The 14817-nt window shown below is 43.0% G+C and overlaps 1 protein-coding gene and 1 non-coding gene across 9 annotated transcripts in view; both read left to right on the top strand.

Annotated features, from left to right (window-relative positions):
* Positions 1-14817, top strand: part of SSH2 (slingshot protein phosphatase 2) — a 315105-nt gene that overhangs the window by 287869 nt on the left and 12419 nt on the right. For all 8 annotated transcript variants that reach the window (XM_055257466.2, XM_055257465.2, XM_055257468.2 and 5 more), the window contains 2 exons: positions 2552-2698; positions 5188-5388. In XM_055257466.2, coding sequence (XP_055113441.2) covers positions 2552-2698; positions 5188-5388 — 348 coding nt within the window. The remainder of the gene's footprint in view (positions 1-2551; positions 2699-5187; positions 5389-14817) is intronic.
* On the top strand, positions 11930-12040 carry LOC129470804 (U6 spliceosomal RNA). The gene has a single exon (XR_008653332.1). It is a non-coding gene; the product is annotated as a U6 spliceosomal RNA (small nuclear RNA).

Genomic DNA, 14817 nt, shown 5'->3' on the forward strand with positions numbered 1-14817 from the left:
TCCTGTTTCTTAAATTCAGTGATTGTTAAATTTTAATATGTGAAGAATTATAGTTCAGGGATCTGTACACAAAACCACATATACTGCTGCCTATAGATGACTTAATGGGATTTTCAAGGGTAATTTTGACATTAAGGCCATTTCCATCCAATCTACTGACTTGAGAACTTTACCCAAAGTAAAATGTTACTCTGTAGAGTCATTTGGTGCTGAGATGGGAAAAAAGTTTCAAGGAGTTTCAGTTCCAATTGGCAGTGACTGCCTACAGCTTTGTAATGAAAAGGATTGGGAAGCTGTGTCCTGCCTCTAGAAAGATAGTGCCATAATTTATTATGAGGTATGGGATTAGAGGTGGGAGATTGTTCATTTTTATTTTAAATAAAATAAGGAGGCCGGGCAAGGTGGTTCACACCTGTAATCCCAGCACTTTGGGAGGCCGAAGCAGGCAGACCACAAGGTCAGGAGTTTGAGACCAGCCTGGCCAACATGGTGAAACCCCATCTCTACTAAAAATACAAAAATTAGGTGGGAGTGGTGGCACACACCTGTAATCCTAGCTACTCAGGAGGCTGAGGCAGGAGAATTGCTTGAACAGGGGAGGCAGAGGTTGCAGAGAGCCAAGATCGTGCCATTGCACTCCAGGTCTGGGCGACAGAGCAAGCCTCCATCTTGGGGAAAATAAATAAATAAATAAATAAATAAATAAGGAAAGTGTGTTGCCTGTCTTTTTTTCTTTTTCCTTTTTTTCCTGTCACCCAGGCTGGAGTGTTGCCTTTTTTTCTAAAAGTTTTATTGAAATATAATTTACATACCATACAATTCACGATTCACCCATTTTAAATGTATAATTTGTTGATTTTTAGTATATTCACAGAGCTGTGCAACTATCACCACAATCCATTTAGAACATTTTTTCAACTCAGAAAGCCTGTACCCTTCAGGAGTCACCTCCATTTTTCTTCTTACCCCTGCCCCAACAATCCCTAGAAATCACTAATGTTCATCAGCTAACAAAGAGCCACTCTTCAGCTATTTTGAATAATGCTGCTGTGACCATTTGTGTACAAGTTTTCGGGTGGGCTTATGTTTTTATTTCTCTTGGATTTATTCTTTGGAAAGGAATTGCTGGGTCCTGTGGTAATTTTGTGTTTACCCTTGGGGAAACTGCTGTACTGTTTTCCATAGCAATTGCACCCTTTTTTTTTGTTTTTGAGACTGAGTTTCACTCTTGTTGCCCAGACTGGAGTGCAATGGCGCAATCTCGGCTCACTGCAACCTCTGCCTCCCGGGTTCAAGCAATTCTTCTGCCTCAGCCTCCCAAGTAGCTGGAATTACAGGCGTGTGCCACCACGCCCAGCTAATTTTGTATGTTTATTAGAGACGGGGTTTCACCATCTTGACCAGGCTGGTCTCAAACTCCTCACCTCTGGTGATCCGTCCACCTCAGCCTCCCAAAGTGCTGAGATTACAGGCGTGAGCCACTGCGCCTGGCCAAGCTCACTTTTTAAATTAAATTTTTAAAAAAATTGTAGTTATCAGCTTTGATGTCAAGTTAAAACAGATTCAATTCGTGTCTGAGAAAATTTTTGGCCACTTGACCTTAACCACAGATTTGGTTAGCTATGGCTGCTTTCTTTTTCTGTATTCATTTCATTGATTTCAGAGTTTGGGTTTATAGAACTTCACATTTGTGCTGAGAAGGAAGCAATGTCTCAGAGAGAAATGAGTGAGTCCATGTTGTATTGTTGGAGTAAACTTAGACATCCAGCTATGTCTAAATCACAGCATTAAGAAAAGATAACATTTGGTAAATGGAACTCAAGCGTTTATTGAGATTGTGCAGTGAGAAAGATAATAGAAGACTGTTTTGAGAGAGAAACTCTCTTCTGCAAGCATCTTAGTGTAGAAGAATCTTCAGATACATTGATGCCATAGCAGCCAGTAATGCAGTCAGATGAGTTTAAGGGAGTTTTAAGTCCAGCTTTTCTCTGACCCTTCCAGTTCTGTCCTTATTTGCCTTTCATGTAGTTTAGAGAGAGTAATTGCACAAAGCCTAACAATCTGGCATTTAGAAAAATAGGAAGAAATCGTTATTCATTCTCTCTTTTTTCCCTTGGGGTACATGTCAGTAGTCTGATTTTATACAGATGACTTTCAGAGAATAAATTGTATTGCTGACAATTTTAGTAACAGAAAGTGTCTGATTATGGACTCAAGTTGATTCTTTGGAGTAAAATATGAGGCATATTTTCAGAATACTATCAAGGATGAGATTATGTAACTACATAAACTGAAAATGGAATTTAGATGTTGAACATGGTGGATAACTTTTTGCTGAATAATTCCCTGGTGCCCAGTTATGCCCAGGAACCCTGTTGTATAATTTCTCTAATAAATAAATATAACCTCTTAGTTTTTTTAGCTGTCTTCATTATTTTTGTATTTAATTTCAGCCTATGGAATAAACAAGTTTTAGGTAAGAAAAAACAGTGCTGGGAATTGGATTTAGCCTGAATAGTAGAGCACATATTCTCCCTTGGTTTCCTTGCAGGGTACGGTATATCTTGAATGTCACTCGAGAAATAGATAACTTCTTCCCAGGAGTCTTTGAGTATCATAACATTCGGGTATATGATGAAGAGGCAACGGATCTCCTGGCTTACTGGAATGACACTTACAAATTCATCTCTAAAGCAAAGTGAGTAATAGTCCTGCACAATGTTGTGGCTTCTGTTCCACTTGCCCCACACATGGCTGGGTCCTGAGGGCTATAGACAACTTACTGATGGTACTCAGGAAAAAGGAACTAAGGAAAGGAGGAGACTGAAATCTTTTTAATCCTAGGCAGAAGGCTAGTGACTCACTTTAAGTAAAGTAAACCCCTAGGAGAAAGTAACCTCATGTTGGCTATTTCCATTGAGCACAGAATTAAAGAAAATAGACTTAGACTGCCGTAAAAGATACAGAAATGAGAGAAGTAAGAAATTCTGAATGAAATTAAGTTGCCAGTGGGGAGATTTAAGTTATTTTTTTTTATTATTATACTTTAGGTTTTAGGGTACATGTGCACAATGTGCAGGTTTGTTACATATGTATCCATGTGCCATGTTGTTTTGCTGCACCCATTAACTCGTCATTTAGCATTAGGTATATCTCCTAATGCTGTCCCTCCCCCCTCCCCCCACCCCACAACGGGGGAGATTTAAGTTATATCGTAGAAATTACTTCAGATAGATAGAATACTGGTCCTCCCCACTGAAGATAAGGAGACAAACTTTGGAAATCTTTTCCTACTCTCTTACTTTATTTTTATGATACTCTAAATGATGAAATTTTTCTGTGGCCCTTCTGTTGATGTCTTCCTTAAATTAATTGGCTCTTCTAGTGAAAGTATTTTGTATTAACTTAGTGTTTGGTATTAATGTCAACACTGCTTTTTTTTTTTTTAAGTCCTTGGGGATTTCCTTGCCAATCCTATTGATTCCTTTACTAGAGAGAACCATAAACGAGCTTGTTTGCCACATCTCCCTTCGGGTAGGACCATGTTCAAACCATCCCTGGCAGATGAGAAGTGCTTTTGTATTTAAACTCCTTCAAAAATAATTTCACACTTCTCTTAAGGACCTTCATGGTCAGGAAGTTCTTCCTCTTAGTTTCCCTAAATCCTCATACTGTAGCTTTGAGCCTATTCCTTTATTCTCAGCAAGTACCTGAAAGAGTGTTTTATATTTTTTAATTCTGTTAATAAATTATTCCCAGTAATAATACCATTCATGGCATGCTTACTGTTCTCTCATGTAGTATTTTCTAAGATCCAGAGGGGCAGATCTTGTCAACATTCAGAGAGGTCAAATAAGTGGTGAAGATAGAACTTGAACAAAGATCTTGCTGAGGCAGGAGGATCACCGGAGCCCAGGAGTTCAAGATTAGCCTGAGCAAGACTCCTATCTCTACAAAAAAAAATTTTTTTTAATTAGCCGGGCACAGTGGTGCATGTCTGTGATACCAGCTTCTTGGAAGGCTGAGGGAGGTGGGAGGATCGCTTGAGCCCATGAGGTTGAGGCTGCAGTGAGCTGTGGTCGCACCATGCACTTGAGCCTGGGTTTAGGGGGAAAAAAAAGCTTGTCTCATTTCAGAATCCAAGGGTACTGGAATAGTCTAATTCTATAAGGAAAAGGTTAGGCCCCAGTCCCAGTGAAAAGAAAGGCTAATTTTACTTAGGATTACGGAGAGATGTACGGGGCACCCAGGCACAACTGAGGGCACTCACTCTCAGGGTTTTGCAAGCATAAATCAGCACCTAAGAGTGTGTATCTCTTTAAATGCTCCTATGTCTCATCCTAATCAGGACCCTGATTTTTTTTTTTTTTTTTTTTTTGAGCCAGAGTCTTGCTCTGTTACCCAGGCTAGAGTGCAGTGGTGCCATCTCAGCTCACTGCAACCACCGCCTCCCAGGTTTAAGCAATTCTCCTGCCTCGACCTCCCGAGTAGCTGGGATTACAGGCACACACCACCATGCCTGGCTAATTTTTTTGTATGTTTAGTAGAGACAGGGTTTCACCATCTTGTCTAGGTTGATCATGAACTCCTGACCTCGTGATCCACCTGCCTCAGCCTCCCAAAGTGCTGGGATTATAGGCATGAGCCGCCGCGCCCAGTCTGCCCAACTAATTTTTGTATTTTTAGTAGAGACGGGATTTCACCATGTTGGCCAGGCTGGTCTCGAACCCCCAACCTCAAGTGATCCACCTGCCTCAGCCTCCCAAAGTCCTGGGATTACAGGTGTGAACCACCACACCCAGCCCCATATTGCATTTTAATGGTATGTTTCTCCCACTGAATCCTACCCTTTAGGATGAAAGCTGTGTGTTACTTACCTTTGCATCCCAGCACTTTGCACATTGCCTTACACATATTGTAAATGCCTGGTAAATGTTTGCTGAATGGATTAAAGAAGCATAATATTAACATTGAATATTGTTTGAGAATACACTAGAGCTGCCTCCCCTACTCTACCCTACCCACACATTTGATTATAAATGTATACGAGTGTACCAAAGTGGAGAGATTGCATAGCAAGAAAATGGAAGGGCAGGACAGGATACTTGGAAAAATCTAGAACCCAACTTTTAAAATATCCCCACTATTGTATTTTCCTCTATTCTTTACCTCAATCTCCCAAACAAGGAAACATGGATCTAAATGCCTTGTGCACTGCAAAATGGGGGTGAGTCGCTCAGCCTCCACTGTGATTGCCTATGCAATGAAGGAATATGGCTGGAATCTGGACCGAGCCTATGACTATGTGAAAGAAAGACGAACAGTGACCAAGCCCAACCCCAGCTTCATGAGACAACTGGAAGAGTATCAGGGGATCTTGTTGGCAAGGTGAGTCAAGTGACTTTCTCCGATTCTCCCTCCTTTTAAGTTCCCTAAAGCAAGATGAAGTGTCCTTCTCTGTAGCTACTTCTCAAGCTGATTTGGATGTGATATTTTCTCAAAAAAGACTTATTTCTCTATCAATCCAGTTTTCAAAACATAAGTGTAAGCATTTAAGATTTGTATGGGCTGGCCGGGCACAGCGGCTCACGCCTGTAATCCCAGCACTTTGGGAGGCTGAGGCAAGCGGATCATTTGAGGTCAGGAGTTCGAGACCAGCCTGGCCAACATGGTGAAACCCCGTCTCTACTTAAAATACAAAAATTAGCTGGGCATGATGGTGGGCCCCTGTAATCCCAGCTACTTGGGAGACTGAGGCAGGACAATCGCTTGAACCTGGGAGGCAGAGGTTGCAGTGAGCTGAGATCGTACCATGCACTCCAGCCTGGGTAACAGAGTGAAACAACATCTCAAACAAACAAAAAAAAAAGATTTCCCTGGACACACTGCCAATGGGATAGCCCTGCCCCATAAGGAGCAGTACCAAAAAAATTAAAAAAAAAAAAAAAAAGAGTAGTATGGAAGATTAAGCGTTTAATCTTTCAGACTGATATAATTAAACTAAAGGATGAAAATACTAAATATTAATACCACTTTTCAACATCTTATAAGACTAGGTTCAGCTGCCTTGTAAAAAAAAAAAAAAATGGATACCAATGACTCCCAAGGTAATGCGAGGCTTAGCTAAAATTCTTGGAAATTTTTTGGCCCATTCATTCATTCCTATTTTATTTGTATTTTTTATGTTTTTTGAGACAGGGTCTCACTCTGTCACCCAGGCTGGAGTGCAGTGGCGCGATCTTGGCTCACTGCAAGCTCCGCCTCCCAGGTTCATGCCATTCTCCTGCCTCAGCTTCCTGAGTAGCTGGGACTACAGGTGCCCGCCACCATGCCCAGCTAATTTTTTCTATTTTTAGTAGAGACGGGGTTTCACCGTGGTCTCGATCTCCTTACCTCGTGATCCACTCCCCTCGGCCTCCCAAAGTGCTGGGATTACAGGCGTGAGCCACCGTGCCCAGCCTGGCCGACTCTTAAAAAAAAATAAGTACCATCTGCTAATTTGGGTATTTCTTTACCTCAGTGCTTGGTTTCACTGAGCCTTCTCCAGTAATTTTGATCATGTGACAAATCAGCAGAATAGGGATGTGTATAACTCCGTTGAGGTATGAAAGCACTTCCTAGAAACAATTCTTTCTTATTTAAAAAATATTTTGGCCGGACATGGTGGCTCACACCTATAATCCCAGCACTTTGGGAGGCTTGAGGCGGGCAGATCACAAGGTCAGGAGTTTGAGACCAGCCTGGCCAATATGGTGAAACCCCATCTCTATTAAAACTACAAAAATTAGCCGGGCATGGTGGCGGGCACCTGTAGTCCCAGCTACTTGGGAGGCTAAGGCAGGATAATCGCTTGAACCCGGGAGACAGAGGTTGCAGTGAGCTGAGATCGTGCCACCGCACTCCAGCCTAGGCGACAGAGTGAGACTCTGTCTCAAAAAAAAAATTTAATCCAATTATATATGCTTTTCAAAAATGCAGAAAATTGCAAAAGGAAAAAATAATTTATGAGCTCAATACACACAGGCAGCAGTTGACATTACCTGTTTCTCAGTGTTTTACTCTATCACATATTTTGGTGGCTGTTTTCGCCACAAAAACTGTTCTGTAGTCTAAGAAAACCAGCTTTCTTTCTGTAGGTAAGAACCAGCTGTTTTCAATAATAATTTGGTAATTAGTTATAAAATGAGTAATTAGTTGCACTACATTATTATCCCTTTGGTGGTTAAAGCCACCTTCAGCAGCTCTTGGGAACAAGCATCAGATATTAAGTGATTTAAGGATCAGTTTCCTGAGATGCTACATGCTGAAATTCTGTGGATTTCTAGATTCTGCTTTGTTTTTTCCATGTAGGTATATTCTAGGTGGTTTTGTTAGGATGAAGGCACAGCTGTCTAGAAGCAGTTGGGGCTGTTGCCAGTGTTTGACTCCAGTGAGTCTTATGATTTGGTCTTGACTCTTGAATCTGGACTGTGTTTCCCCTGAACAAAATGTTACATAGCCTTCCAGCCTATCCAGGCAGAGGGATCACCCTCCCGCCCCCAAAGTATTGTGAAAATGTGGCCACACATAGCATTATGGTTTCCACTAAAAACCCCTCCCATTTACTCAACATTTGGCATGATTTTATCTGAACCATTCTCTTAGGAGGCTGGGAGGATACTGAAGCGTCCTGTGTTTAAAATAATTTGTAGGTCTTTGGGGCCAGATTTTGATGGCATTTTTAGATTAGATCAGAAGGTAGGATGTAGCAGTTCTTTTTGGCACAAGAAAGAGGCATCTGAGCATTCAGCAAGAAATAAATATATATTCCTAGACACACATGACAGATGTTGGGCAGTGTCCTCACGTGACCCACTGAGAGGAAGGATACTATGTGTCCTGCCAATTTTAGTATTTATTCTGGAATCCCAGGCTTCTGCAAGCTGTTGGGTTGGGTTTTTTTAATGTGTGTGGTTTTCCTTAGTTGTTGAAGGAATTTCAGAAAAATCTTAGATGAGGATAAGAAGGGCAGTATAAACCCAAAATCACCTTTTCTTCCCTTTCCCTTCCTTTTTTTGCTCCATCTCAACTTCCTAGGCTTGATTCATGGAGGGAGGGACAAGCCATGGGGAAAGAAAAGCACAGAATTTGAGTCAGTAGATCTGGTTTCCATTCCTGGTTCACCCCCTTGCTGCAACCCTGAGAAGTTACTTCACATTTCTCATCCTTACCTGACCCCATCTATAAAATGAAAATCAAGAGATCCATCTCACAGGGTTATTGTGAATAAAAATGTGTTTGAATGTTTATTATGTATTGTTGAGAGTTATTCAGATATGATTCTCATCTTCCTCCAAGGCTACCCAGAAGACACACGTATGTGCCATTTATTTCCTCTTCCATGACATCACTACTGCCTCCTGCCACCCACAGACATATTCCATTAAAAACTGAAATGGAAAGTGTTCCTAGAATTTCCTATATTGTGGTGTTTTCTGGATTTTAAGTACTATCTAGTGCTAGGGATGTCACTTAGGCTGCTTTTGGCTGCAAGTAATCAAATACCTCAATCAGGATCTCAGCAAGAAACAGCAGACTCAGATTAGGATTATTTGAGGAGGGTTATTTATTTATTTATTTATTTATTTATTTATCAAGGCAAAGTCTCACTCTGTCGCCAGGCTGGAGTACAGTAGCATGATCTCAGCTCACTGCAACCTCTGCCTTCTGGATTCAAGGGATTCTCCTGCCTCAGCCTCCTGAGTAGCTGGGACTACAGGCGCGCGCCACCATGCCCAGCTAATTTTTGTATTTTTAGTAGAGACGAGGTTTCACTATGTTGGCCAGGATGGTCTTGATCTCTTGACCTCGTGATCTGCCTGCCTCGGCCTCCCAAAGTGCTGGAATTAGAGGCGTGATCCATCGCACCTGGCCGTTGAGGAGGGTTTTTCTAAAGGGACTATTTACAAGTGTGGCATTGTAGTGGAATCAAGGGACTTGTATCAGCAGGGCTGTTTGGAAACAGCTCCTAGACCCAAAAAGAGAGGAAGCAGTTACTAGAACCTGGAAAGAGACTCTTGTTAGAGAAAGGCACTTTCAGAGACAAGCAATAACTTTCTGTCAGAGGGACACAGCTAGCCCGAGGTAGCCCCATGCTGAGGGAGCTAGGAGAGTAAATACCTTGCCCTCACTCTTTCTTCCAGTCTCCTTCCAGAGCTCCCCAATAGCCAAACCCTCTGGAAGTCAGAAAACTAGGGGGCCTGTTGTTGTGCTGCCTCCGCAGCAGCAAACAGGGTGGGGAAGCTGAAGAGTGGACCCTGCAGGGGCAAATAAAAGATAAAAGTTGTACCACTTATCATCTCCTTTAAAAAGAAACAAAAAAGTAGTCTCTGTAATGGCTCAGTGGTAATGTAATCATGGACTCTGGTGTTCTACAGCTTTCTGTTCCACCTTCCTTAGTTAACACTTGGTCCTTGAGGCTGTCTGACAATTGCCAGATGTCTGCCACATCTCTAGGCATCTGTAAATTGTACAGCATCTGGCTGAAGAAAAGGGGCATTTAAACTGGATAGGAAGACCTTCCCCAAAAGCCCCCCACCCATTGCCTAGGAGTGGGTCATATGGCCAAGAAAATAGAATTTCCAGGACTGGATAAAACATATTCACAGCCGGGTACGGTGACTCACGCCTATAATCCTAGCACTTTGGGAGGCTGAGGTGGGTGGATCACTTGAGGTCAGGAGTTAGAGACCAGCCCGGCCAACATGGCTAAACCCCGTCTCTAGTAAAAATACAAAAATTAGCCAGACGTGGTGGTGGGTGCCTACAAATCTCAGCTACTCGGGAGGCTGAGGCAGGGGAATCATTGAACCCAAGGTGCAAAGGTTGCAGTGAGCTGAGATCATGCCACTTCACTCCAGCCTGAGCAAAAGAGCAAAACTCTTACCTTAAAAAAAAAAAAAAAAAAGGCTGGGTGCAATGGCTCAAGCCTGTAATCCCAGCACTTTGGGGGCCAAGGCAGGCAGATCACAAGGTCAGGAGATCAAGACCATCCTGGCCGACTTGGTGAAACCCCATCTCTGCTAAAAATACAAAAATTAGCTGGGTGTGGTGGTGGGCGCCTGTAGTCCCAGCTAATCAGGAGGCTGAAGCAGAATGGCATGAAGCCGGAAGGTGGAGCTTGCAGTGAGCCAAGATCATGCCACTGCACTCCACCCTGGGCAACAGAGCGAGACTCCGTCTCAAAAAAAAAAAAAAAAAAAAAAAAAGCGTATTCACATTTATCCCCTGGATCTAGGGAAGTGCCACATTTCCTGAACCCATGGGACAGTGAACACCCAAATCAAATCAGGCCTCTGACAGTAGTAAGAAAAATGGCTGTTGGATATATAGCTGTTAGGGTCTGCAATCTATGATGTGTTATCAGGACACCTTGGCACTTGTAGGCTAACTGCCAAGTGAATAGGCCCAGCAGACTCACCCGGCACCGAAGTACCACTCCAGATCTGCCTGCTTAGAAGAGCAAAGAAAAAAATCCCCAGACTCCTATGACTGTATGAAGCTCTATCAAGCCTTGCAATTTAGGTAAGCAGGAGAGGAAAATCCTTAGAAAAATCTCACTCATTGTTTGTAGAGAAAGTCCATTTCCTGTCCAAGTGTTTAGATCTTGCATTTTATATTTTATCCCAAGAGGCCTGTGGTGGTTTTCTCAAAGAGGCAGAGCCCTGATCCTAGCATTCGCTAGCTCTATGGTTATTCAGGGTGGCCCTGGGTATTTAATTTGAGGTGGCAGCTCTCTGTTTGAGGGCACTCACTTAGTGCTTTGGCCTTAGTAGAAGAGAAGTTTTCAAAGTGACACCAGGCTCCTGTACTGATTTGTGAATTGGTTAGTCTTCATCAGAGTATGAGGGTATGGGCCAAGCCCCTCTGAAATACAAGGGGCTTTTTGCACCTCCCAGTATATCATTAAGAGCCTGGAGAAGGCTAATGTTTAATATTTCCCTTTAGACCTAAAAAGAGGGGTATCATAAAGCTACTTAGTATTCATATCTGATGTTATTTTTTCTGTTTTTATAGATGGGGGATGGGAGCAAAACAAGAGAGGGGGGTGTGTGTCTGTGTGTGTGCCTGTGTTTTAAAACTCCATTAAACTGCCAGCAGCCCTGTTTGTTATTCTGCGCTCTGATCATGCAGGTATCTGGCAGATTTATGTTCCATTAGACAGGTTTAGATTTCAAACAGACCATTTGCAAGTTGGACCGTGTGTCTGTGGTGTTAGGTTTCAGTGTATAGGGGACAAGGAAAAAAACTGGGTGGTGACCAGGGAGAGTCTGTGCCATGGTTCCTCAGAAATGTCAGTTTTGATTCTTTGAGTGCCCCTGTCACAAGGGCCAGAGGAGGCTGGGTTGTCTTTTACCCTGGCTTTGCTGGTGGAGACACTGAGGTCTAGTTAGCTGATGCACATTGGTCAGCTGGCAGTAGGCAACCTGAGAAGGAAAGAGATGAACTCCTGGTCAGGTGACAGCCAAGAGCAATGGAGATTTAAAAGGATTTTCTTACTAGCTTTCCAGTTAAATAATCTTAAAGCATATCACACAAAAAAAAATTCAGATAATGCTTTTTCTCTTCCTTTATACAGGCTGCCTAATACCCTAAAAAGTAACTGTAGACAGCCTGATTTTACTATAACTCCTGGCCCTCTTTTTTTTTTTTTTTAAAGAGACAATGTCTATATTGCCCAGGCTAGTCTCACTCAACACCTAGGCTCAAATGATTATCATGCTTTAGCCTCCTGAGTAGCTAGATTATAGGCGCAAGTACTCCGTTTTTAGCAGCCTTTTCCTTTATATAACTCTCAGAGTTGATGTTTCACCAAACATGTAACAATATGAAAGTGGAGGCAAGATAATGGGATGCCTTATGCATCTGTCATTTAAATTTCCTTCTTCTTGTGCTCACTTGGGCAGCACATACACTAAAATTGGAACTGTACAGAGAAGATTGGCATGGCCCCTACACAAGGCTGACAACTTAAAAATATTTAAAAATAAAAATAAAATTTCCTCTTGTTCATTAACTAGGTAAAAGGCCAATTCTTTCCCAGAATGACCTAATCACCTTATGTATGTCTGTGTCTTTATATGAATCCAAATTCAGGTCAGAGGCCACTCAAGGGGGAAAAGGATCTGAGACTTGGTTATATCATCCAGAATATAGACCAACTCTGAAGTTCCTTTTTTGGCAAGCTGTTTATTTGCTGCCTGCCTGGAAGTGGGTGGGAGGTGGGGAGTCGGCCGAGTTTAAAATTTAACAGTTTAAAATAATAGATATGATCTAATGTATTACATCTATTCCTGCCAGTGATGAAGTGTTAGAATAAACTGTCTCAGGACAAAGCTTCATTGGAAAACAGTTTAGTGTAACCGACTAAAACATGATGAGGCCAGGCGTGGTGGCTCATACCTGTAATGCCAACACTTTGGGAAGCCGAGGCGGGCAGATCACTTGAGGTCAGGAGTTTGAGACCAGCCTGGTCCAACATGGTGATACCCCGTGTCTACTAAAAATACAAAAATTAGCCAGGCATGGTGGTGCATGCCTATAATTCCAACTACTCTGGAGGCTGAGGCAGGAGAATTGCTTGAACCAACAGAAGGGAAATAAATTGTGGCATACGCATTACACTCTGTGGATTACCTTTATACACAGTGATGAATCTTTAAAAAAAATCCATTGATGAAGAATACATACAGTGGGATACCATTTATATAAAGTTCAAGACATGCAAAACAAAGCAGTATTAAGAACAAAACGGCCGGGCGCGGTGGCTCACGTCTGTAATCCCAGCACTTTGGGAGGCCGAGGCGGGCGGATCACGAGGTCAAGAGATCGAGACAATCCTGGCTAAAACAGTGAAACTCCGTCTCTACTAAAAATACAAAAAATTAGCCAGGCGTAGTGGCGGGCGCCTGTAGACCCAGCTACTTGGGAGGCTGAGGCAGGAGAATGGCGTGAACCCGGGAGGTGGAGCTTGCAGTGAGCCGAGATCGCGCCACTGCACTCCAGCCTGGGCGACAGAGCGAGACTCCGTCTCAAAAAAAAACAAACATACTTTGGAGGATTCTTGGGATCATGAAACTTCATTTGCCTGTTCTGTTATTAGAAGAGTGAAAACAGCCACTCCCCCCCGAGGGGTCTTCCCAGTGATTTGCATCCCAGGCATTGTCCTACTATGGTGGGTGAGAGAAGCTGGTGCAGGTTTGAACATCCTCATGATAGGTGAGGGATAGAAATTGGAGAATACACTCATATTTATTTCAGGAAACAAGGATGTCTGCATATAAGAGAAGAAACTTTAAAAGGAAACCACTGGCCTCAGTTGGTCATAATGTACAATTTAGGCCCCACCTATCCAAACAGTCAGCTTGCCCCTCCCCACAGCCACTCACTTGAGATGTGTGATATGTTGTCTCCTCCTAGGGGTGGCTGGAGCTCATGCAGCTTGGAAAGGGTGAAAACCCCATCTTATACCCAGCTGATTGATTACAGCTTGTCTTCATAAAAAGATTGACCTGCTCCTTCCCAGGAAAGCACCCCTCTGCTGTGCAGGCATGAGTCAGAGAGAGCCCCACCCAAGCAGCAGACAGGCAGGGGGAGCTGAGAGCAGGTGCAGAGTTGAGAACAAACAGGGGGTCACATTAGTACAGGCGCCTGAGCATGACTCGGCAGAGCCCAGGCGTGGCCCGGAGCCCAGGGCAAGTTGTTTTGGGCTGAGTTTCCCATTCCACCCTGCGGTTTGGTAACTCTTCATCAGCTTGTAAGTCATGGAGACCACACCCCCAAGGACCATACTTAGTGACCTGTTTCCTGGGCAGATGAACCTGACCAACAACAGGGGGGCCACCTTTCTCTTTTTGGCTGGGGTTTTGGGAACTGTTTAAGAGTGTGTGGTTTGAAATGAAATCACCTCCCTACCTCAGAACTCTTTCATAAAAGGGTGGTGGAGGGGAGTCTTCCTTTGGCCTACCTGCTTTTCCACGTGTCTCCTTAGCTTAATGATTTTTACCCAGAGATTCTTCTGAAAGGGCCTATCCTTTATGCTATTCCCTTCATTCTGTTACTAAGCTTTCGCTCCAAATTTACTAGCCCTTCCTTTGCTTTCTGATTCCAGAATGCTTACCATGCTCCTCACGCCCCCATGTCAGTCATTAATTCTACATCAGTTCTTCATCCCAGTTATGAGGACTTGGTAATAGGTTCCAACAGAGTATTCCCTTTGTATTACTTCTATGTTTTGATTTTAGTGGGGTTTTTTCTGATTATAATTGTTAAACATGCCCATTTTTTAAATTCAAAAATTATAAAAATACAGAGGCCAGGCTTGGTGGCTCACTCCAATAATCCCTGGGGCCAAGGCAGGAGGATCACTTGAACCCAGGAGTTCAAGACCAGCCTGGGCAACACAGTGAGACCCCCATCTCCACAAAAAAAAAATAAAAAATCAGCCAGGCATGGTGGCAAACACCTGTAGTCCCAGCTACTACTGAGGAGGCTGAGGCAGGAGAATCACCTGAACCTGGGAGGTTGAGGCGGCAGTGAGCTCTGATCGTTTCACTGCACTCCAGCCTGGGTGGCAGTGTGAGACCCTGTCTCTCTCTCTCTCTGTGTGTGTGTGTAAAATATAGAAAGTAAAAGCCTTCCCCAGAAGTATTTCTACCTTTCTTGAAAGAATCACTATTATCAGTTTGGTGATGTTCCTCCAGATTTTTTCCTATATTATTCTGACATAGACACTAATTTCAAATGTGTTTGAGGTTATTTTTTGCTGAATAGTATACC

Source organism: Symphalangus syndactylus, chromosome 20 (assembly GCF_028878055.3).
Source record: "Symphalangus syndactylus isolate Jambi chromosome 20, NHGRI_mSymSyn1-v2.1_pri, whole genome shotgun sequence".
NCBI lineage: Eukaryota > Metazoa > Chordata > Mammalia > Primates > Hylobatidae > Symphalangus > Symphalangus syndactylus.